At 32.0% G+C, this 26,558-nt stretch overlaps 2 protein-coding genes and 1 non-coding gene across 6 annotated transcripts in view; 2 read left to right on the top strand and 1 right to left on the bottom strand.

Annotated features, from left to right (window-relative positions):
* The window catches only part of LOC143255451 (nucleoredoxin-like), a 40,617-nt gene extending 36,067 nt beyond the window's left edge, over positions 1 to 4,550 (top strand). For 2 of the 3 annotated variants that reach the window (XM_076511147.1, XM_076511148.1), the window contains exon 7: positions 123 to 4,550. In XM_076511147.1, coding sequence (XP_076367262.1) covers positions 123 to 314 — 192 coding nt within the window. In that variant the 3' untranslated portion in view covers positions 315 to 4,550. The remainder of the gene's footprint in view (positions 1 to 122) is intronic. The other variant, XR_013030658.1, reaches the window with a different exon arrangement.
* A 9,973-nt stretch (positions 4,551 to 14,523) lies between these two features.
* On the bottom strand, positions 14,524 to 14,596 carry TRNAR-CCU (transfer RNA arginine (anticodon CCU)). Its single transcript has one exon. It is a non-coding gene; the product is annotated as a tRNA-Arg (tRNA).
* A 5,135-nt stretch (positions 14,597 to 19,731) lies between these two features.
* Positions 19,732 to 26,558, top strand: part of Rph (Rabphilin) — a 79,155-nt gene continuing 72,328 nt past the window's right edge. The window contains exon 1 of one of the 2 annotated variants that reach the window (XM_076511132.1): positions 19,732 to 19,784. The gene's annotated coding sequence lies outside the window, so the exon portion shown is untranslated. The remainder of the gene's footprint in view (positions 19,785 to 26,558) is intronic. The other variant, XM_076511133.1, reaches the window with a different exon arrangement.

Raw genomic sequence — 26,558 nt, 5'->3', positions numbered from 1 at the left:
GTAAAGAAGAAACTTCCAGTGTATAAATTGTAATATTTCACTGTGGTAGGTTTGGGCTGATTTAATGGATTACTTAGTGTACAAGGCAGTTATGTAGAAAACATTTTATTGTTTTCATCTAGGCTGATATTTGTGAATCTCTTCGAGAATTTGCTCAGTTAGGTGACCAGGTTCCTCAGCTTGTGATCACCAACATTCCAGAAGGTAAAAAGTACGTCCTAGAAGAAGACCAGGAAATCACGGCCAGTGCGATTCAAACCTTTGTGTCTCAGTTTCTTGATGGAAAATTAACATCGTCTACCTTGCGAACGTGATGCTTATCTTGAAGGTTATGTCTGTCCTTTGAGAGACAGAATTAAGAAAGTTGGGAGTTTATAAATTTATAATTCTGCATATTTTTTGTGTATTATATGATAGCCTGCAGTTTCACCTTATTTTTATGTACTTCAGTTTGGAGATTAATGTGTGTATATTAAAATTTTTTAATCAATTTTCAAATACTGTATTAGTATAAAAGTTAAGGGATGACTCATTATATATTGTGTTTTTGAAACGTTTTTCATTCATTCAAGAATATATAAACATCCCTTCCATTTGACAAAAGAAAAGTACAATTGAATTTAGTTTACTTAACAAAATTATTTCTCAGTAACATTTTAATCCTTCTTGACTTAAGTTATCAGAAATGCATTTTTATGTTTAAATAATCATTTGTTAGATTTTTACATTTATTGAACTTTTATACATTAATAACACTTACATTACTGTTTTTTGTGAAGTTAAAATTACACTTCTGTTCACACTGACGATTACTTACAAAGTGAACTGTTTGGTTCTTGTTAGTATTAATGTAACCTTTCTCACTCACATTTTTAAGAGATACCAAAATAACTTACACTTAAGTTTATTTTGTAGTTGGAATAACTTTGCTTATGTCATTACTTTAAAAGGTATATTGACACAAGATTCTTTGATTTATTTAGATTAATGGATGATGTTGCATTTTTATTCTTGTTTTGCCTTTTTGATATAATGAAACACTTCCACCTACAAATATTTATTAAACTTTTCTGTTTTGTTTTTATATGTAACAAAGTGATAATGGATGGACATGTATTTACATGTTGGAGTGTTTCTTGCTATACATCTAATTGTACATATTAATGCATTTTATGTTTATTTGTAATTACACTCAGCAGTTCATTTTATTTTTTTATTATGTCAGAAAATGGAAACAGAATTTTCATATTTCATTTATTTGAGATGGTGTGCTTAAATTAACCAGGTGTTCAAAGTATTAATGGTTACAGAAAATTTGATTGAAATTAACCTGTAATATTGTGGTATGGTGGCTAAAATAACAAAAGGTTGGAAGTATTGATGTCTGCAATATATTTGATTTAAAATAACCAGTAATATTATGGTTGCTAGTTTTCAGGTTCATTGGCCTTTTTATTGTTACAGAAAGATAATAATCACCTTAACTAATAAATGTAATTTTTGTAAGTATAAATGTTTAAAAACTCAAACCATAATTTTTAACACTAAAAGACCAGAGTTTTTCTTTACATTTAAATTTTTATGACATTATCATTGTTTCTTTGGTGACTCTGTCATGAATGCAGCATTGCTGACATATATAAGGAAACATTTTGTTATTTATTGGATTACATTTTTTAAACATGACAATTAAACTGTTGTTCAAACCATCACTTACATTGAAGTACATAATAATTGTTCATTATTCTTTTTAACTTGAAACTAACAAAGCATTCTTCATATTGGAACATGTTATGATTTGTGATTTTGTGAAACTTGAGATGCATTTACAATTTTCATTTGGTATAATTAGTGCTAACAATCATCTCATATATGTATGTCAAAGCAGTTGGTATCACAGAAATGTGCTGGGTAAAAGGACAATCATTGCAAAAGGTTTAATAAAATAACTTACATTGAAATGTAAGTTAAATGCTCTACCACCAAATATTTATGGGCATAATGCTTCCATAGTAGTTTAACCATACTAAAACTTGTCAGTACCTCTAATTTGAATTAATATTAAACCTATACCTTTCTTTATAGCCAGTTTCTGAACACTTGGAAAAGCCAAGATGCCTATTGAAAACAATTATCAAAGGTAGTTTTAATATTTCACTTATCTGTTAACATATTATCATTCTCTTGTTTTTCAGTTTCACAAAATATGAGGATATCTTTTTCTTGCTTTTGTTTCTTGATCAAAGTATTTAAAGAATTTTTATTTAGGAATTAATACCATTGTTCACAAACAATTTTATTGTAAACATAGTGATTAATTCACAGAGAGAACCCAAAGTAAGCTACAAGTCATATCACTTCAGATTAGTGTTGCTAATTTGTCTCAGAATATACTTGTCATCAGTTTACTTAGTTTTAGAATCTAGAAATAACTTCTGATTAGTTGACTAAGTCTGAGAAGTTAGATGCTACTTGTCTGTCTATTTAGTCTGAGAATCTAGAAATAATTTCTGACTGCTTAACTGAGTTTTTGAAGTTAGATAATACTTGTCAGTAGTTTACTTAGTTTGAAATTCTAGCAGTAATTTCTGATTGGTTAACTAAGTTTTGGAGGTCAGATGATGCTTATCAGTTGTTTACATAGTTTGAGAATCTGGAAGTACCTCATGATTGGTTGACTAAGTCTTGCAATTAGATTATACTTGTCTGTAGTTTACTTAGTTTGCAAATCTATCTAACTTTTGATTGGTTGATTGAATGAGTGTAAGAAGAATGATGCTATAAGTTAGAACTTCAATGCCTTGTACTTCATATGCAATAATAATAAATTCTGACATTTTCTCTTCAAAACAAAGCAACGGATGCTCTACCACCAAGTGGACCTATGACTGTAGGTAATTTAGCTTTACTGGTGGATAAAACTACACATTGTTAGAGACAAATATTCAGTCATTGTAATCAGCTATGATAATGCATTCCTCAATAATCAAGTAACAAATATTGCAATGAACTGTATTTTAATAAAGTTCATTATTGATGATGAGTTTAGAGTACTAACCTTACTGACTTAATGGATTGGTGGCTCAATTAACAAGTTAAAATGTGAATTAATAATCATATGGAGGTATGAAAATACATACTAATGACAGATAAAAAAGGTACAGTCTCTGTGCTCTACCCAAACTTTTAGTTTAAGTTGATATACCTTGAAAAAATGTATTAAAACTGTATTTTTGTTGATTTCCACCTGTACCCTTCCTTTTTTTATATGAATTGTATCATGTTTTTATACTAACTTATGAGTGTTGGATTGGTCAGAAAGACTGCTTCAGAATTGTTGACAAAATAGCAAAGATTCACTCCATGTGCTATGTTGCTTTACATTTTTTACCTTCAAAGTATTACCTTTCTTCATAGTAAGTGAAAATTCTGTTGTTTGGTGAAAAATGTATTTCCAGTCATCCTTTGTTAGTATTCATTCAGGTATATAGTCTATCAAACAGCTGTTAAAACATTCAGGTATATAGTCTATCAAACAGCTGTTAAAGAATTAAGACATCGATCAAATAGGTGGTAAAAACCTGTCGGTATCTAATTTATCTATTTGTCATTTCCAATGGATTCATGAAGAGATCTAAAAAAAAGAAAGTTCTAAAATACTGACCAGTCACTTTGGTTTGTATGTACAAGCTAATATTTAACAGTTGCTAGGGTAGTGTGGTTTACTCTGCAGAATATTGTGATAGTATATTTAGGTGAGAACAGTTTTTAGCATATGTGTGACTAAAGGCCTAGTTTCATAGATTTCGTGAATGATCTGTGTCTGTTTGTGAATTATTATGATAGTATTGTCGTTTGACATATATTTTGTGCTATACTATAAATCTCCATGGAGCTGTTTTTGTCCTGAATTATATATATATATATATATATCTTTATACACCATTATCAGAAAATTTGTCATGTTATTATGGCATATCTGAGGTTAACATCATCTGAATAACCTTATAGAATATTCAAGTCAAGAAGAATTGAAAAATCTATCAAAATATGTTTTGTTCTTTATAAGTAATGTAGATCTATATGGAAGATGTCAAATTCTGTCAACAAATTATAGAATCTAATATTCATGGAAATATCACACAAGTTTTCTGCTTGCCAGCAGTCTTTTTGATATGAGAATAATAAAAAAAGAATAAAGTTTATAATAGTCAGATGTTTCACTGGAAAATTGATCAGTAAATCACTTGAAGTCAGTGAGTGATATTTCAAACTAGGTGGTAGACTGAAACCATGTTTTGTGTTTAGTAGCATCTTAAAAGTCTTAGTAAAACAAGTTATTTCCTCAAACACAACTCTTTGTCCATGATATGTTTGTACACCCCAGTGGTGATAGAAAGCACAAGTGTTTTATCTTGTTTTTGGTATCTAAGCTGGATGAATACTTGAAGTGTGATTTATAATTTAGCTAACCAAATATTCAACTAATGTCAACAGTCATACTATTCTGGCACATATTTGTCAGTAATAAATTGTGATGCTTTCTTTGAGTTTATTGTATTTTCTTTTTTTAATAAGTGTTTGGAAACATGATTTTTACAACTGTTTAGTATCTTATCAAACAGATGTTAAAACCTTTAGGTATTTTGTCTATCAAATAGACCTTAAATCTTTTGGGTATCTGGTCTATCAAACAGGTATTGAAACCTTCATGTATCTAGTCTATCAAACATCTGTTAAAACATTCATGTATATAGTCTATCAAACATCTGTTAAAACATTCATGTATATAGTCTATCAAACAGGTATTAAAACCTTCATGTATCTAGTCTATCAAACATCTGTTAAAACATTCATGTATATAGTCTATCAAACATCTGTTAAAACATTCATGTATATAGTCTATCAAACATCTGTTAAAACATTCAGGTATATAGTCTATCAAACATCTGTTAAAACATTCAGGTATATAGTCTATCAAACATCTGTTAAAACATTCAGGTATATAGTCTATCAAACATCTGTTAAAACATTCAGGTATATAGTCTATCAAACATCTGTTAAAACATTCAGGTATATAGTCTATCAAACAGCTGTTAAAACATTCAGGTATATAGTCTATCAAACAGCTGTTAAAGAATTAAGACATCGATCAAATAGGTGGTAAAAACCTGTCGGTATCTAATTTATCAAACAGATCAGGAATATAATCTAGGATGGGTCTTTCACAATTGTTAATGAAGAATTAGTATGGACTAACACTAAACTCAAAGATGCTTAGAAAGAACATAAGATTTCGAAACCAATTATTTATTGGTTTGAGAAAATTTTATGGCAAAACAACTGCTGAGCACAGAGGGAGTTTTTATGTCTACAAGAAGGTTTGTTTTATTGGAAATGAGAATATTCTAGTAAATAGAATCAACAACTATAGTTAGTACTTCTAATGGATGGACAGGGACTCTAAGAAGATACTAAAGACAGTAAGAGAATGCCTTATTGGGGTGAGTGTTGGGTATCTCAGAGAATTGATGTGAATTATGCTGTGAATGAAAAAGAGGTACAGAAAGAAAACAATACAACAGGTATCTATAGCAATACTGTATTGCAGTACATCTTGAGAGGACTACTGTCTGTGTTTTTGGTCGTCTGCTTGTGTTGGAGTATTTCACTAAATGTTGAGAAGCATCGTCTGATTTTAAGCAGGAAAAAGAAATCAGCATGCAGTCTCATCAGTAAATTTGTTTCAAGAATTGGAATGTCCAAAAGAACTTTGCTGAGATGAGGAATAGAACATTAAATTGTCTATTTACAAAAGTGTGTCAAATCTGTAGAATAACCAATAACAGCCCTACATCCAATATCTATTGAGAAACAACTGCACATTTAATAATTTATGTGAACGAAGATCAGGAAACACGAGATAAAGATCTTCTACTGATGACGCTATGGGCAATATACCATTAGGTAGTGATAAAACAAAAAGTTGCTATGAAATTAATAGTTAAAAGAGTGGCCTCAAGGTGATATAATAAGAGTGGACAAACTCCAATATTAAGCAAGTATTGGAAAGGTCATGTTATACTGAAAAGAATTAATCATGTAGCTTACTTAAATCAAGAAAGGTTGTGCAAGCCAAAGTTCACCCATCATAATTATCTTTGTAAATAAATGAGAGATCTGCAAATTGGATAATATCAGTTGCCAGTGGAAAGTGAATCCACTGTTAAGCCTAGAGTTCCTGGGGATCCCACTTTCAGAGGACCAAATACCAATAGATTTGCTTGGCTATTAAGTAATCTTTTCCTGATGTGTGTCTGAGGTCTTGTTTCCCTTGTACTCTGTTCTGGAATCTTGCTTTGAATCCTTCCTTCTCTGAACTCGTTATATAAAACGTTTACCAATGCTTGATAATTGCTATGGCTTCCAACTGGAAGATTCTCCTATTACATATTTAAAAGTAGATATGGTTTTAGGTTGAAATTATTGTGTGGGGGTAGAAACGGACGTGGTCTTGAGCATTGTATTTACTTTTTTTTTTCACTTGCTTTCTCTCGTAAATGAGAAATAAGTTTCTTTAGTCATTCAATAAACACACACACAAGAGACACATATATATCCTTGATTTAAACTTCATCCCATCTCCTGGAGAAATTTCTGTGGACGTCGTGATCTTGGTTTTGACTGTTTATATGATAAAGATTGTTTTATCCTGTGACACATATTACTGAGTTTCTTTCATTCTTGAACTCGGTTAAAGTGAGAGTTAATTCATACTTGTCATGTTCTGTGAACCTCTTGTTATTCTGTGGAACCTACCTTATTACTCTTAGGGTAAATCAAAGCACCTGGAAATACCACATAGTCTCAGGTTTACACTGAACATTATTAAAATAATACTGAACGTTAGCTTAACAATAACAACAAAGGGGTTAAAATAAGGTTTCAGCGATGGTGCCTTTCAATACTGTATCTACTCCGGGGGCCTGAACTTAAGGATTTTCATACACATTACACAAAAAATATTAAGTATGGCACTACGTTTGAGTGTAAATATGTACATATTTATATATTTACCACGTTTGTTTCGTTAGTCTAATGTCAAATTCATATTAATGATTGCATGAATAATATGCATATATATTTCGTTTTCACTCTTTAAATCACAAATCAATGTCCAAGAAGGCTCTGTTCAATGCCAGGACTTGTAAGTTTTACTGACCTAACAATTTTCAATCAAATTGATTAATTTTAGCAGAAATTCACGGTGTTTAGGATCTTGTGATCACTAGAGGAATTAGTGGAGCAAAGTACTTTGTGGATTATTCTACTTTTATGTCTAGGGTTGTTGACAATGAATCTGTTTTTATTGAAAATAAGCGTGGAGTTAGTGGGGGTGCTGAATATTTTAATGAAGAGGCGTGCAGTATCTTCCAGGTAGGTAATAATTGTGCAGGTTAATAATGTGAAATATAATCAATATCACTATATGTTGAACAAGGCTAGTGCATAAAGTTGATAATACTTATTACCTCCTGACGTCAAACTGTGACAGAAGAAAATATTGAGATAGCTGTCCACTGCATAAAAAGCAATAGTTTTGCTTATCCCGTGATGCACGTACTACCAACACCACTTCAGTTTTACAAGTAAAAACAAGAAAGACATATCTTCCACGTTTGCATATAAAGATTTACTCGGATGATTTCAGTGCATGCTGTTGAATTATATAGTTACATTACTGACACCTTCCGTAAGAGAATTCAACAATATGTAAAGAACCGACTTGGAACGAGTTACTGGAATACTAAAATGTTAGTCGTAATTACTTTTTTAAGCTAAGTAACTTCGAAGATTTTAGGTTAACGTTCTTTATCCGTCTATATTAAAAGGTTTGGTCTGAATTTCGCGCAAAGCTACTCGAAGGCTATCTGCGCTAGCGGTCCCTAATTTAGCAGTGTAAGACTAGAGAGACGGCAGCTAGCCATCACCACCCACCACCAACTCTTGGGCTACTCTTTTACCAACGAATAGCCGGATTGGCCGCACGTTATAGTGCCTCCACGGCTGAGAGGGAGAGCATGTTTGGTGTGATGGAGATTCGAACCGGCGATCCTCAGATTACGAGTCGAGTTTCTTAACCACCTGGCCATATTAAAAGGGAAGATATATCTGGTTTGTTTCATATATTACAACATTATCTGCTGTACTATCCCTAATATATTTTTATTATCTGCTGTACTAAACCTAATATACATTTTTTGTTAGAAAGCTAATATGAAGTAGTTTCTTACGTTTAAAACCGTCGTTCATCTGTATTCTCATTAATGATGCTCGACTAAGCACATGTATATTGAATTGGTAAAATTATCATGTGGAGTTAGGTACAGTTTCATTTAGGCACATTTGACTGAAGTTTTTAAACATTTTAATTAACCTTCAATTAAACCAACTCTTCTGTTAGCAGAAGCGTAATTTTCGAACTGTGATTAATCTAAATTCAAACAAATTATTGCTTTGTATTCTCTTCCAGGATACAAATACTACAGACATTTCTTTTTTTATTGTATGTGTTTACCCTAATTCTAGAATATACTAAAATTCAACCTGGAATAGCGTTTAATTGTAACCTTCCACAGTATTTCTAAACTTATTTCTCTTGAAACTTTTAGCTTGGTGAACTGTTACACTTTTTAATATTAATAATGCTGAGTGTGCATACATACCCAAAGCTGTGATGAACAATTTAGTCTTTAAAGTGTGGCCACGAAAGTATAAAATGTAACAACTGCTATTCTGTTGTATTTAATCTCTTACTAACGACAATATTTCTGTATGATAAGCAGTCATAAGACCATATTGGTTAAAAGCTACACGTTATGTGAAACAGTAAGGTCTGCGAAAAAGCTTTGTATCGGAAGAAAGAGTGCAGCGACGCCAGGATATTTTCGTTGGGGGTGCTGAGGTAAACTGTGAAGGGGCTTCCCAAAATGCCATCAATATGAAGTATAGATGGTAAATTATAATAATGTAAATACCAAGGTACATTTCAGAAAGGTGTGCTATTTTGAACTGCGTTTTCAATGCAGTTTTCATTGGAAACTCATACTCTGATTAATAATTCATTATTACAAATTAGAAATAATCTGTTTATGAAAATATGTGTATATGTAAAAGAGGAAGCTCACCTAACTTCCACCCAAGGTAATACATAATAATAAAGAAAATCAAGATTAGCTTATATTGAACATTTAATATACCATTAAGAGTAAAGCTACAAATCAAAAGAAATATAATATAAAGACATAGTTTACATGGCAGAAACGAATTATCCCATGTGAAGTTAATACATTCTGAGGAAAAGTAAGGTCACTATCAGACTATCTTTCATCATGTTGTGTTTATAGTCAATATTACTTCAAAACAATGCGCCTGTTCTGGTGATTGGCAGCAAATTTTGGATGACTGATACACAATGCAAAATGATCTCACAGAGGACACAACACCAGCCAAATGCTTCATAGTTTTGACCTACACACGATACACTTTTTACATGCATGCTATGTTTTATTTTCAATAAAAGATAAATGAAATTAATGGGTAAATACCTGTGAAACCTTTGGTTTGTCAAGTAAAATCCCCGATAATCTGTTGTAACTTGAAATCAACGTGGTTGTCTAATCTTCGTCAAAGCTCATGATAGAATGGCATTACACAGGGAGCGGTAATACAGCGCATGAGTTTCAGTGCATTCAGTACGTTGCTATGAGATGCATGACACATACTTCCGTCTTAATGAAAACGTTGAGCTCTACAGATCTATATCTGTTTGGTGTTAATTGTTAAGCAACAACGACGATTGTGTTTTCCATATTTTAGGTAACAATATTGGGGGGCTTGGTTCATCTGGGGGGGGGCTCAAGTTGCAAACATAAGAAAGTAATTGTTTTTCGTGGTCTGTGTCAAAATATGCATAGCTTAGTTTAATATTTGTCTTTTTCATCTTGCTACACACATATAAGTATAAAAATATAAACCAACTGCAGTACTGGCCATTGCTGTGTCCCAAAGATCAAGACAGTGGTTGAAAACTTTTGTAGTTGCCGACAAGCCAGGCAACATTATAGATGATATTGTATATTATACACCGTCTGATTGTCTGTTTGCTGCTACGATGCTATCCACAGAACATTTTTTACTTTTTTGTGCCACTTTGTAGAATACCAACTGAAGTGCTGTCCTCACAGTATCTCAGGGCCAGGTGATTTGCATTTATGGAGAACATTATTCAGCTACTCTAGATCAGTTAACAGTTTAGTAAGTAGGTTAATTTTGATACAATTAAGAGGTAACTTTCTGCAACACAAGCCACTTTGCTTTAGGTAGAGTGTAGTCTATCTGTTCAACTATACAAGAGACTGGAAGGTTTGCCAATTTTACACTGAAAGTTGAACTTTTAATACTTCCAGCGTTGGCACCAGTCTGAGTTAATACCGAACGGAAGTTAAAAGTTTTGTCCTTACTCCAGTCTTCACACTGAGTGACAGTGCTAAATCCTACTTGTAATTTTTTTCCTACGTTTTGATACTTTGACTTTTTTTACGTGTTATGGAAGTCATACTCTGGTTAACACCACCTGTGGAATTTGAAGATTAGTTTGTAAATGTGGATACTCTTTCAGCTCCAAGGTCAATGAACACGAACCATCACCTCCTAGATTTCTCAGAGTATGAAAGTGAAGAAGAGATGTTAAAAGAGATAATCAGTTGCCCAACTCGTGAGCTTCCCAGAATGTTCTGAACTTGCATAAAAAACGTGCCTTCAACTACCTTTTCCAGTGGTTCAAGTGCCTTGTTTTCACACATAAAATACCTTTTTTTGCCATTTCAACTGAAGAATCAACCATCAACTCCAAGCCAGTAACATTGCTGAAAGGAAAACTAGAAATCCAGGAGTTGCCAGCTAGGAACCTTGAAACTCGAGCAGACCTGAAAAGACCTTGTGAATTTTTAAAAGAAATGGATGCCAACATTTGAACTTCTTCACATATGTGGGTCAACAGGAAGATATCATCTACAGCTTTAGACAATTAGGTGACCTCCTAGAACTTCTGAGTACAGATCTGTATATTTTAGTAGTCTTAATTTTAGAACTTGTTATATTAAAATATATTAATTATTATTTGTTGTATACATTTATTATGTTACAAGAAATATTAATCTTAATTTAGCAGTTACTTGAATTTTGATATGTATCAACTTTATGATATTTGGCAACAAGACTGATGTGCAAAGTTTTTTTCTTAACACAAATATATTTTAATATATAAATAACAATACAATTTATTATAACGATTATTACAAATAATGATTTATCTACAACAGTTTTATATCTGGTCTAGATCCAGTTTGACGATGAGGAAATTAATTCTGAACTGATATTATCACCTCTGTAAGCTTGGTTATTGTTTGTCTCACACCCTTACAAACTAACTTTTCTCGTTGAAAATATTTCATGCCCTCGTAGAAATAATAAAGTTCGAAGTAATCCATTGAAGTTGAATAGTTCGTAACGCTAGAAATCTATGAACGTTTCTGGTCAAATTTTGTAGTTTTCCAATTAATAGATTTATAACTTCCTTTGCTTATAGACCTGACTGAAGCTGACCAATAATAGTCTTTCTGTCCTTTGGTTTGTGGGTTTATATAGTTTAAGGCGAGTTTCTTGAATGTTCAATAATGTTCGAACACGCTAGTGTTTTCGTAAAACAAGTATTATTGATTCCTACTCTCAAGAATCTTCTACAAATTTAGAGAACAAGCAGTACTTGCACAATACATACCCAACAATGTATGCCACATGCATAAAAAACTATACCAAAACAAACGTAGTTGTTAAAATTAAATCCGTTACGGTATGTAAATATAAATGAACAAAACAAGCCCAAACAAACAACAACAACAAATTAAATTTAAAAAGCTACATAAATTGAAAGGATTGTCAGAGTGCAAACTACAATGTGACTAACAGACAGTGTATTCAAACCAGAATGTGACTCATACTCGCGTATTTACCTTCGAAACTTATGACACATTTTATATCACGTGTACCCTTGAGATTCTTTTAATTTAATCTAATGTTGTCTTATATGTTTGGGCTTCTTTTCTTCATTTAAATGTCGTTTATTACAGGTTTGGATTTGTTGTATTTAAAGTGAAAGGCAGTAAAAGTTGAGATGTTATGAAAACAGGTACTCAGCTTTCTAGCCTTATTTGATTTTTTATGTCAGCTGACTAGATTGACATCGACCATAGGCAATATTCATCACAACAATAAGTTGATAATGGTAATACAATACTTAATTCATTATTGTTTTATAGTGCTGATTTTATTGCCTATTAACAGTTAATGTAACCACTAGTTTATGGGCTATATATTGTAATGTTTTTGGGATATCTTTAACGTACATTTTTCTGTAAAGCTAGGCTTTGTAAATATGTTTATAGCGATGCTCTTCTGTGTTGTGTATTATGCTACTGATTTTTACTTGAATATGCGTAATTCAATGGTTCTATTTTACTTATTGCATTGTATTATTACATGTTTCAATAGATTTGTTATTATTTAGTTCTGTTCTGACTATTTGCTTTTGTTTAATTTATTTGTATATTTCAGACATTAATTTAAGTTTTTTTACTTTATTCACTTCATTGTTCTACTCTCACAATCGATAGTTTATGATTTCCCTTCTTTTATATGTTAATTTGTGTTATGTTTCACTTCCTGTTTTTCATGTATCTTTATTAATTAACGTTATATGTTGTGTTTCTTTGTTCTTCAAGGGGTTTTTTTATGTATTTAATTACTTACAAATTTATTTTGTATTGTGTTATATTTTTATGTTTTCTATTATTAGAACAATTTTTGTTACGTGTTTAATTACTTACAAAATTTATTTTGTATTGTATTACATTTTCATGTTTTCTATGTTTAGAACAGTTTTTATTATGTATTTAATTACATACAAATTTTATTTTAAATTGTGTTATATTTTTATGTTTTCTATGTTTAGAACGTTAATTTTTGTTATGTAGTAAATTTATATTTTTATGTCTTAAATAATTTTCATGTTATACTATATTTTAAAGGTTTTTGTTGTTTTTCCATTTTTAGCTAAGAGAGCGTTTCAGAAAAAAATGTTACAAAAATAGCGTTTGTTACCTTGTTGCGTCATTCTGTGACGTCAGAATCCAGTCTGATCAATTGTTCCAATTTTTTGGATTTCATTTTAACTTTTTAACTTATGTTAAATCTAAATTCACATTGGTGTAAGGATAAGCCTAGCATAATGGAGATGAAACGTTTAGAATGTTAATTGTATATATATATTTTATTGTCTTCTTGTGTGTAGTTCTTATTTATTTTACTAAGTTCTGACTTTAGAATACACTGAACTTTGTTAATATTGTCTAAAAGCATCTGTTTCTAATGTCACAAAGAACAATTACTTCCATATTCCAGTGCTTGTTTTCTGACTGGTCAACTTTCTTTTGCAGCTGTGTTTTGTTTATCACTTTTAAGAAACATTGTTCCAGATATCTGATGATAACAGTTTTCTGTTAAATCCGTGTTGATTTTTTTCTCTGTTACTTCCGATTTTTTAACCAACTTTAATTATTCCTTCAATACTGTCTACTTTAAATTTATAGTTATTTCTCAAAATGCAGTAAGTGCACGCTGATGATCAGTTTTCAGAGAGATTTGGTTTGAAGTTCGCGCAAAGCTCCACAAGGAATATATGCGCTAGCCGTTCCTAATTTTGCAGTGTAAGACTAGAGGGAAGGCAGCTAGTCATCACCACTCACCGCCAAATCTTGGGCTACTCTTTTACCAACGAATAGTGGGATTGACCGTCACTTATAATACCCCCACGGCTGAAAGGGCGAATATGTTTGAATTTATGGGAATTCGAAACCGCGACCCTCAGATTTTCAGAGTTACTGATTTTTTTCTGTGGTGTAAAACTACACTATGTATGCTATATGTTCCGCGAGGAATCGAAGCCAGATTTTCGTATTTATAAGCTCATAACCTGATCGCTAAGCAATCGATGGACTTTTTTTTATTCCTCAAACAATAAAATGTTAATTTTGCTTGAAACTTTAACACGATGTACCTTGTTTATATCAATTACTACAATATCTTAAGTCTACGAACCTGTATTAATGTTTTGCTTTTGTTTTTATCAAACACCGAGCTACACGCCGTTGGTTATGTGTTCTCAACTACAACAGTCATCCAGATGGAAATTTTTGTGTTGGGAGCTGCGAGAGCAATATGAAAGTGATTTTCAGTGTCAGTTGTGTGTAGATACACCTTTCTTGACTGATGACGTACGTTTTTGACATGCGTACTTACGTCAAATTTAATTCCTAATACATTTAGTAATTAACTTTTGGAGTTGAGACGTTACCTCGTAGTCATTAGAAGATATTTTATTATCAAAATTTAACGTCATTATAATACCTCTGGCGGGACTCGAACCCGCAATCCCCGGTTTAGGAGACCGATGCCTTATCCATTAGGCCACAGAGGCTTAGATTAAAAATGTCTTTTCTAATCTTATCTAAAATTTTATATATAATTACTAACTCTTATATTAAAGTTATTATTATTGTTATTCTATCATTACATATTGTGAAAAATAGAATTTTAGTTAATTATTTATATATCCTAATTTTTTTATTGCTTCTCTCACAGAGGGCAGCACAAAATCGGGTGAGTTCATGATGACGAGAATCCACTTACTATAAAAATATATTCTCAAAATTGCTGGTATGGGTATTAAAACCGTAATTAAAATAAAGTACAGAACAAAGATAACCTAAAGGTGACCTAAGAAGGTTGAAAAGTTGTTCTGTACTTTATTTTTATAAAAGTTTTGATGCCCGTACCAGCCGTATTAAGAATATAAATGGAGTTAAGTGTTTCTCATCTCAAGATATTTAGTGTTAAACGATGGGTTCTATTTTATAGGTGAACTTATGCATTCCAACCCAAGTAACTGAAACATATATATATATATGTGTGTGTGTAAATAAACCCATAAAAATATTATCTATATATCGTTGATAAAAGTTCATTTAATTTTTGTCGTTCAAGCTTACTAAACGTGCCCGATGACCATTACTTGCCTCCCAGTGGTAGAGTGGTAGGTCTGGGGACAACCCTGTTTCGATACCCCTAGTGGGTAGAGCACATATAGCACACTGTGTACCTTGGAGCTAAATTAGAAATAAACAAATGAAAATTACTTGAACGTTGTCAAGTTATTGCATTCCTCATTATATTCATCCAGATGTAAAATTGTAAACTATGAGAATATATTTTAATCGTCCAACTAGTATACTGTCAGGTATGTTGTTACTAACTGTTTATCTATCTTCTTTAACCGGTGTAATAAGTGTAAGATCTGCAGTTTTATATTTAGTTACATACTTTTGCAAAGTTTAGTTGATTTCAACGAACTTCAGCAACTACATCTTTAATATATAGTTTCATATGCACAGAAAGGATACATGCTTTTTGCAAAAAACAGAACTTAATTTTTATTATGCTGTTAATTCATAAAACAAGTTGAGGTGATGTATGTGTGTGTATTTGATGTGCAGTTATATTGATATGTTATTTCAAAAATTCACCTGAGCTTGAACATGTACGTGCAACCTTATTAATTCTCTGTTAGTTTTAGGTTTCACCAAACCCTGAATCTGTCATTAAAAGTAAACCAGAAAACCCGGATGCATAAATCTGTCGGATAGAGGATACTTTTTTTTTTTTTTTTCCAAAACATTTGGGATGGATATTGGTAGAATAAAAATACAATTAACAAAAATGTTTATTCAGTAGTGGATTAATACATCTCAGAGTCTTGGGACATTGAATACTAGCACGTTTTATTTTTGTTGTGCAAGACAAACGTTTCTTCTGAGTTAATATTACCCTTGGTTCGTAAATGAGTGTGTATTATATATATATATATAATTGTTAATCCTTTTTATTGAGATAAATATTTCTCTAAAAAACATTTATTCATAACGCAAATAGAATTTCAAATAACCCTCCCGATTTAAAGGAATCCTAGCCTACAATGTTTAGGGTCCTATTTTCGTTAGGGCTCCTGGAAAGCACCTCTGTCTGCCCCTTCTGCTAAACCGTCACTGAGTTTACTGACTCAGCCCTCTTCGTGACAATAGTAACTCAAAGATTGACCATTGTCCATTACCTAACATACATTTTAATTATGCATAACCGTAAGGGGCACTTTACGTTGCTATTGATGTAAATTTAAAAGAAATACACCGAATAAATTACTAGATATTAAAAAAGAGAGTTATGACTACGGGATTTTATTACTGTTTTAAAGAAAAGTGGTAATTTAGATATAAAATAAAATTAACAACGTTATTAAGTAAATTAAATATCAAGAAGCTGACCAGGAATTTATAATTTTCTTTTGCCTATTAAATTCACTATTGCGGTTAAGTCTCGGTATGAAATTTATTCTAGATGGTAGAAAAAAACGGACATTAGTTATAATACATTTTAAGGAACATATCTTAATTAACCTAAGTTTTAAAAATGAGAAACATTTAATAAAAATTAATTAAATAAACTTAGATGGTGTTTTAAAAGTGTTGTTAGGTAATACAATGGTGTTAGAAAGAATGTAAAAGTGAGGGTGCTTGGCTAGATGTGCAGATAATATAATTTACAGTTGCTACATAAACCAAATGTATAAAAGTGGGGATTTCATAACACCCTCAATTTCAACGCTTCTGTAACAGTTGCTTTCCAGTGGCCGAGCGGTATATTTGTAGACTTATAACGCTAGAAACCGGGTTTGAATACCCATGGTGGGCAAAGCTTTGTGCGTAAACTACAAACAAAAAAATTGTGACAGCTAATTTATTGTTTGCACTTACCTGTGTGCAAGTTTATTCGAGAGTTTCGTACAATGATATGCAAAGACTGGTTGCGCATAACCGTCTATTATTTAGAACTGATAGACTAGTGAGAAGGCAGCTAACCAAAAGCACCTACTGGCAAGTCTTTAATTATTTTCGGTTAATCGAGTGACAAGTTTTGACCATCACTCTTATAACGTGTGGATGGACTGGACAAAACATAAACTCGCTGTATTATCCAAAAGAAAGAAACTTTCGGTTGCATGTTTTAGTGATGTCAGCTAAGAGAAGACATCAACTGTGACAAGAACATGGTGTAAAACGTGCCCTAGAATTGACCTGCAAAATCCTAGCTTGAAGGTCAGCTTTATGGACTTTCGTATTAGCATCATTATCATATCCTTGACCTCTCATGTTCACAAAATCTATGCCATACTCTTTCAAACAATTCAATAAAAATTTTTTGGTCAGTGATCGTGATTGTTGTTTTCTGATAGCAAAGCCACATCGGGCTGTCTGCTGAGCCCACCGAGGAAAATCGAACTCCTAATTTTAGCATTGTAAATCCGTAGACATACCGCTGTACTAGCGGGGGGCGTTTTGGTCAGTGCCTACCCTATAGATTTTTCAAATGGAATGAAGCGTAAAGAATTATTCAAAAGTTTCAACTTTAGAGGAGCTATTAGAACTACTGTCATTTGGAATAGGAACACTTATACCTCGAACTAGGAGTGACGTTTGTTCTTGGTGTTTGCTGTCAGAAGTGCAGTATAAGATGACAGAATAGCATTTAGCATTTCCTTACAATTTGTGATTTTGTCATTTATGAAATTAAATCATTTTGTGTAGTCTTACTAAGATAATGATAAAGAATTTCTTCTTTTTGTATCCGATTTAGATGTTATTTTCAGACAGGATCAAATTTTGTAATTAGCTCAACCAGCCCAAGAAAATTGCCGTTGTGTGACTTGTGCAGCTTATCCATAGAACCCCTAAACGCTAACTGTGTTCTACTAGTAATGCACAATTGTTGTAAGTCTTTGGAACGTATTCTGACAATGAAGTTTCTTGGTTCATGACCCATCTAATTGAATGTTTGCTTTCTCTTACTATTACTCAAAATTTCAGCTACTTCTGGATTGTCCTTAGAAGTCCCTTGCATGCAGAAGCTTCTTGTGTGATGTTCTTCCGGTCATTTTATCCATCTTGTGTGAGATTGAAAACAGCTTGCATTCTGCTTCGTCTGAACTTTGTGGGTGTACAAACCAAGATATAAGTGTTGTTTCCATGTTGGTCAGTTTCTGTTGATAAATATTTGAATTAAAATGTAATCCATTACTATCAACTCTATAATAAAAATTCACAATTTCATGGAAACCACATTTAGTTATTAAATGTTTCTGCTGTCAATATGAGGTTACTACTTTCTGGGTTCTTTATATTCTTGTAAAGAAGTTACTTTCGAAGTATTGCTATAGACTGTGTTCGCTGGTGCTTCAGGTTCGATATTATCACAATCAGTAAAATTTTTTTTTGAGACTGACGTTACTACAGTCAACCGTGAATGTGTCCTCTTTAATTTAGCATTTCTCTGTAGCAGTGTTTTCTAATCTTACTATGTCCTGCTCATTGTTAATTGCGGTAGAATTGATTAGCACGAGAAACTTTTCCAAAGCACTAGACAAATTTTCAATATCCTTTTCTATTTTTGCCTATTTTTTTTTTTTCTGACTTTCTGACTCATATGTTCTATAAGCGTCTCTTGCTCGCTTGGTAGATGACATGATATCAAAACTGTTCTGTCGCAAAAGAGAATGTAACAATGTAAATATATTATAACATCAAAAATTACAATCCCAAAAAAGGCAGTAGAAGTTTGTACGACTCTCTATTTTATGATTTGACAAAAATCGTTGGTCAATAGACAGAGCGGGGCATCTGAGGCGCAGGCCCTGAGACAGTAACTGCAGTAGCCTAGCCCTAAGGCCGGAACTGTTTACAGGTATTCAAGGGCTACTTTATAAACTTACTTGGTCTCAACACCACGCGTCTTCCAGCTAACATTTAAATTAAGCATCACAAATAAACCTTTTGTTATAAGAATTATGTGAAGAAAAAGCATAAAGTTAACAAACATGTATTTTCACTGTGTGGAACATTTGAAGATTCAGGTTTGTAATACTGAACATTTTTCTTTTAAAACGTCAAATTCAACTATTATATTCAACACTAGCATAACAAAGCCAACATACCTTAATAATGGTCCGGCATGACCAGGTGGTTAAGGCATTCAACTCGTAATCCGAGGGTTGCGAGTTCGCATCCTCATCGCACCAAACATGCCTGCCCTTTCAGCCGTGGGGGTGTTATAACGTTATGATCAATCTCTATTCGTTGGTTAAAAAGTAGCCCAAGAGTTGATGGTAGATGGTGATGACAAACTGCCTTCCCTCTAGTCTTACACTGCTAAATTATGAATGGTTAGCATAGATAGCTCTCGTGTAGCTTTGCGCGAAATTCAAACAAACCTCACTAACGCTGTAAAAAAGGTAGCTTTATTTTTGTGAATATTTGATAAAAATAGTAAAAACTTTTGTTTTTAGTATAGTTGTCACTTTTTCCATATCTTTCTTACTTAACTAGTGTCATGTATTTTTTAAGTATGTTACAAATTCATAAGTGAAAAATATTATTACATAATCATTGGTTAGTCACTACTTAAAGCGATAGATGGCGGGTAAGTATTAGCATGTCCATAGTTCTCAGTTTTATTACGTGTACGTATAATTGTGAAAGTGAAACTGGCAAAGATCTTTGGTAAGTCTATGTAGCTTTTAAAACAGGGCATAAAATATTAATTAATTCCATCAGTTATAACGAGTTGAAACGTGGAAAAAAAAGTAATTTCCGTTAAACCAGTCACTGTATGTATTGTAAAATAACCAATTGTAAACAAATCTATACGACCAGTGTTACAAGTATTTATCGGCGTATGTGTCAGTCAGCTCACAAATGTTTACTTCCTGTCATTGTAGTGGAAACTGTGGTATGCACGTACGTTGTATCTTTGCGTGCAGAAATAGCTTTAAATAAATATCAGTATTTAGGTAAAATAATAATGATTTCAATGTATATAATATTACAATAATAGTTACCAATATTTTCTAAGATTTGATAGAATACATTGATTAGCCTTCTACGTATTCACAGATTCTTTTATTCACTTATACCACACAGTTTAATGAGGGAAACAAAACACAAATAACATTGCTTTGCTATTCGTTTAGAGCATAGAATTTAAAAAATAAGAAGAAAATAGAGGATTGATATTTATATATTTTATCATTTCGAATGTTGCAGGTTTTATTTTCATATTTTTTTGGCAGCAGTAACAGTTGCATACGCGTGGTTACATTTAAGTACTGCTGTTTTCTTTCTAGACAGGATTTGGACATCAAGCATGTTAGGTAATATAACCAGACGTGCAGAACAGATATATCAACCCAGATAATTATTTTAATTTCTTATATGTAACTTTTCAGCGTGTTTTCAAATGAGCGTCACATTCAAGCCCATTAGTGTGCAGTCGTATGTTCAGTAAAATATCCAAGTACAAAATTCTGACTTCCAAATTTACGCCTAAGTTCAGGCTTTATCGAAGGCGTTAGTTTAAAACTAAATTTACCATATCTTATTTTTAGAACTTTACTAAGCTTTCCTTTTTTCTATCTTGAAGGAATAACTAAAAGTTTCATATTAAAACTATTACATCAGAATGGACTCTTTTATTCTACATGTTTAGGCCGTTACTAAGACTTGTGTATCAAAGTTGTTGATAATCTAGAACTAAAGTTTTGATTCATTATTTTTAGAGCATTAATAAGATTCCAATATTAAAACTGTTACATGAGAATTTACACTTTTCCACTGTATATTTTTAGGGCATAATTAACACTTTCACAATAAAGCCTTTAATATAATACAGAACTGAAACTTTTGTTTTATATTGTTATGGAATAATTAAATTTCGTATAGAAAAGTCGTTAGTCTAGACATTGAATTAGTTAAATTTAGAAAAGTATTTCTTACTAGTTTGTTGTGAACATAAACTCAGCATTAAGGGAAATAACCGACTAACCAATTCGATCAAATAATAACTCAGTATTTCGTAATCAGTGTAATGTAAATTAAGGACAGACCCACATCGTACCATAATGGAACTCTTGTTTATATGATACTGGAAAATCGTTTTATTACGCGATATGCAAACCTCAACTTCACACAGTTTTTATCCTGTGTGCATGTAAACTTGCAGTAGGGTTCACGACTTGCTAGTTTCGCCTCCGTTTCCTATCACAGAGAACTTTATTTTTCTCCAATCTCAGTTTGCAGATATGACGTCATGAATACGTTACACGTGGATCTAGTATAATAATATTCTCTCTTTGTTAATCTGAAGATGACATAATAAAGTCGAAACGCTGTTCTGTACTTTATTTTAATTAAAGTACTAATACTCATACTAGCTGTCTTAAGAATACATTTTTACTTAAAGTGGGTTTCTTGTCATGACGAATAATGAATAGTATTGTCTGTTGTATGTTCATGTAAATATTTCGCAAGGATCCTCCAAAATTTATTGGAGGCTCATTTGGTCCATGGGAAAATACACACAAATTTTCAATTTAGCATTTTGTGGTTTTTATGAGTGTTTTGCGTGTTTTTTTTTTGTTTTACCACTACTTCGCCCCTGTTTACGTATCTTCACCAAATTTGGTTTGAAGGTTTGTTGGGTCGAAGAGAAGATACGTGAAACTTGGAGTTTCATATTTTGTGGTCTTTTTTTATGGATGTCTTGGGGTTCTTTAAATTATATATAAAGGAAATAATTCTTCATGTTATAAGATAACTTTTCATTAATCATGAATTTACATAACTTTCGTTCAGGTACGAGTACCGTAGCTAGTATCAGTAATCGATTTTTTCTGTCTCCTAATTCACATTTTAAAATTTAGAGAAAATGCCAAACGCTAAGCTACGGTCAGCAGAGTAATTCAAACCTCCTTTCAACCAATCAACAGTAAAAAACATGGCCTACAAAACTGTCTGAAATCTCTTATTCAATTCCTGTCCACAAAGAGAACAACAACATATTGAACTTGAACTACCGTATTTAAACGTAAAGTAAATTTTGACAATTTACTACATAAATGTTCAGAAACATCATTAATTTATTATGTTGATTAACAAACTCAAACGTTTTTCACTCATTTATTGCCTCTAAGCTGTCCTGTCACCAAATTCTTTTGGTGGGTTTCTTTTCTGTGGCTTACGGTAGAAAGATGAGATTATTTCTTGACCTTCAGTATCACTTATCATCTTTTCCTGGTGGGTGGTTCAGAGAATCTATTTTGTTCCTAGTGAAAGATTGGAAATGAACCGTAGGCTCTTCAGCATGTTGACTTACTCTGGTGAAGTCTTCTTTGAAGTTAACCGGTTAGCCACTCTCCTGCTGATGGATCTTTGTGGATGAACATTGGTTGGCCACCTGTTTTTATTTTACGTATATTATCTCCTTAGTTTGTTATAGATGGTTTAGTATCTTAAGTTGCATGTCTTCATTATATTATGTTTCCATCCTGATTTTCATTGGAGGTTCATCCTCTAATTTTGTATTGCATTCAATGCAAGGGATTTCCTTGTTTTACACTATGAAAATGTTTGAAGCAAGTCCAACCTCACATCTGTGCTTCTGCATGCTGTTTATAGAAGCTTCCTATGGTGAATTTTTCTATTACCTGATGTTTACACCAATGAATTTTTTTTTGCTTCACACCTGGAGACAGATCTCTCGCTATTATTACTAAATCAGGTAGAATAATAGCGCAGAACTTTCTGGCACTTCATTTTGTGGTGTAGATAGTGTGGCCCTTACCAAAACGAAAGCTGTTTCTGGAGCGGCTTTTCATAATTTTTTGTTCCATAAAGCAAACCTTTAATCCCTGCACGCACATTATTTTCAGTTAATGTGAATGGTCGATTCTTCATAGTTTTGAATGTAGTGTCCATGTTTCTATGTTTATAGAAGTTTCCTTTTCCTGTTAACCTGAGTGAATAGTTCTAAATGTCCTTTTAAGTTGCAGTTGAAACACATTATGTCCTGTGGTTTACTTATTCTATAGTGAGTACATAATTGTCTAATTAACCTTTTAACTTCCTTAGACCTTCACGAGAAAAAGTTAACCTTTCTACGTTATTTGATCCGACAGTTTCATCGTTCCAAGACTGTGTTTTGCTGCAGCTTTGTTTCGTTCCATCACCAACGGATCATCTTCATTTAAAGGTGTTAGAAAGGTACCATGGGAAGAATATTAAGCAATGTTTGAAATAGTTCCTAAGTAGATTAGTGAAGTAGTTTTCTTATTACAGTTAATCATGTCTGACGTTGACGTTATTGAACAAATGCAGAGAAAGATGTGCGTGGTTTGATTCTAACGTTGCTTATTTCTGTTACTAGCTATTTTATCCTGGAATGGATGTTCTTGTTTTAACCCCTCTTCATATTTCCGATGATTTATTCAGTTTTTGTACGTTTCTTATGGTTTCTCTTGTATTGCTATTTGTTTCATATTAGTGGCATTAGTTTTGAGCTGAAATATTCCAATTTACATATTTAATGCTTTAACTTCCATACTAATTTTGCTACTTTAAAACTGACACATTCATATTTGCATTAAGGCTTTAAGTACAATAGTGAAGTCGTTAGTGCAGAGCTGAAACGCCCATATTTACAGATTTAGTGCTTTAACTTCCATATTAGTGATGTTAACCCAGATCTGAGACATTCAGATTTCTATGTTTAATGACGTTAGTTCAGAGCTGACTGTTACGTATTGTGATTTATCTTGGACGAGTCTCCAGTTTATTATGTTACATACACTACGTATTAAGATTTCAAATAGCCGGACACTGTAATTTTAATTTAGAAATTAACTGAATGTCAATATATATTAAATTAATGATATTTGCCAATAATATTGATACACACAGTTTTCTTTCGTAACACAAATATATTTTAATATAAAAAAATAAACATAAACAATACAATTTATAATAACATTTATTACAAATGATTTTTTATATACAATAAAATTACAAACTCACAAACAATATTTCGTCTTTTATCTGGTCTGGAACTGAATATTTTGTCGACGGTCCAGGTCCAAGACGAGCGAATTAATTTTATTTTGATACACAGATACACTTCATTTAACCGAAAGGCTAGCTAACTTTATTATTGTTTGGCCTAACGCGGTTTACAAGCTTACTTTTCACAGAGGAAAATAGACACCTAATGTCCTGGTAGAAATATTAACGTCCGAAGTTAATTCTCTGTTCGTTATGTTCGAAATCTATAAACGTTTTTTTATTGTCAAATATGCTTATTAGACTAGATTCTCGAAAAGTTAGCTGGCAATAATGCTGGTAACCACTAGTTTTTACGAGCACACATTGTTGATTTTTACGCTCGAGAATATTCTACGGATTTAGAGAACAGACGAGACGCGCGCAATACATATTCAAGAAAAAAGTTACATACATTTCTAAGTATATATTAAACTGAAACAAACATAGATATTAAAATAATATTAAATCCGCTACACCTCTCTCCTTACAGAATTAAAAAGTGGCGTTGGTCAATCTTTAACATAGATATTATAGATATACGTTGCGAACAATATATTAAATATAATACATTGTCAAATATTTCTACAACTTCAATAATCATGACAGTACATAATACAATTAGAACAAGTAATCTAATGAAATAACCATAAAATTACATAGTATGTGAAAGTGCATCAGCACAAATGTTATTAACTCCTATGACATGGATTATCTTCAAATCATACTTTTGTGATATTAAACTCCAATTTAACAGGCTACTGTTTTGCTATTTGGTTAAAAAACATCAACGGGTTGTGATCAGTGTAAATAACAATAAATTGTTGAGACTGCATTTCAATGCATATACAATGAAATGTTCTAAAGTTAACATTAAAGCCAATGTTTCTTTTTCAACAGTTGAATAGTTCTTTGGGTGACAGTTAAACGTTTTATAAAAATAACAAACAAGATGTTCAAAACCTTTGTGATCTGATTGTAATAGAATAGCACCAGCACCACAATCACTGGCATCAACAGCTGATGCGAAAGGTTTATCAATGTCAGGTTTCATCATTACAGGGTAAGTGTACAATAAAGATCTGACCTTTTCAAAAGCACATTGGCAAGTTTTACAACACTCCTATACTTTTGATTTTTCTTCAGTAGGTTTGTTAATGTGAGCAACGTTTTAACAAAACTTTCTGTAATAACCAGCCATTCCCAAAAGTCTCATCAAATGTTTTTTGTTTGTAGGAGTTGGATAATTCACAATATAATCATCTTTGACTTGAATTGGAGAAACTTGACCGTGGCCTACTACATGACCTATGTAAACAAATTTTGCTTTAAAAAAGTCACATTTTGCTAATTTTACTGCGAGATTAGCTCTCTTAAGCCTCTCAAAAACATAATACACATAAGTGTTCTTCCCAGGTGTCACTGTAAATTATAATATCGAATCTCCTTCCTACCAAACATGTTCATCCTTGTGGGCGTTATAATGTTATGGTCAGTCTTACTATTCATTTGTAAAAAAGTAGCTTAAGAGTTGGCGGTAAGTGGTGATGGCTAACTGCTTTCCCTCTAGTCTTATACTGCTAAATTAGGGACGACTAACACAAATAACTCTTGTGTAGCTTTGTGCAAAATTCAAAACAAACCAAAGCAGTGTGCTATTCCATGATTTTGGCAACTTTCTCAAAATGTTGAATATATTTTTCAGCTTCATTTTCATTAAGTGGTGGTACTTTAAAATATCAATTGAATATGAAGTTGTTATTTTGCCTTGGTCAACCAGAGTTGAGAATAATTTCCATTTTATTTTAACCTAATTTATTTCTCAGCTTCGATACAAGCTTTCTCTTTTTCGGCTTCGATATGAGCTTATTTAATCTCGATTTTTTAAAGTTTTACCGGGATTTCAAACTTTAACACCCAACCCTGATTGACTAGTGGGGACACTAAAATATTCCCCTAATGGTTCCTCAAATAAAAATCATTATCGACTAGCATTTTAATAATATACTTTTTATTTATTTTTTCTAACTGATTTCTTAACTTCTAACTCTAAAATTTTGGCAATTTCGAGCAATTCACTTTTGTTATATCTTTCTATTTGTTCGAGGGAGGGTAATTCAAGAAAATCTTAATGAGACATGATCAAATCTTGTTGGAACTGATAAATATAAATTGAATTATGATTTGAATTTTAATTTAGATCGAATTTTGTCTCTTATTGAAATCTCAGACACGAACCCCAATTTATCATGATACATATTATTATTTAAAATGGCCTGAAACCTTTTTTAATATTAATTTTAATGTAGAAGTTAATTAAAAGTCGAGTATTAAATTTATGATATTTGTGAACAAAATCAATACACACTGTTCTCTTTCTTAATACAAATATATTTTTATACAAAA

The sequence above is a fragment of the Tachypleus tridentatus genome, chromosome 7, assembly GCF_004210375.1.
Source record: "Tachypleus tridentatus isolate NWPU-2018 chromosome 7, ASM421037v1, whole genome shotgun sequence".
Lineage (NCBI taxonomy): Eukaryota > Metazoa > Arthropoda > Merostomata > Xiphosura > Limulidae > Tachypleus > Tachypleus tridentatus.
Note: the sequence above shows the minus strand (reverse complement) of the source record. Positions and strands in the feature narration are given on the sequence as shown.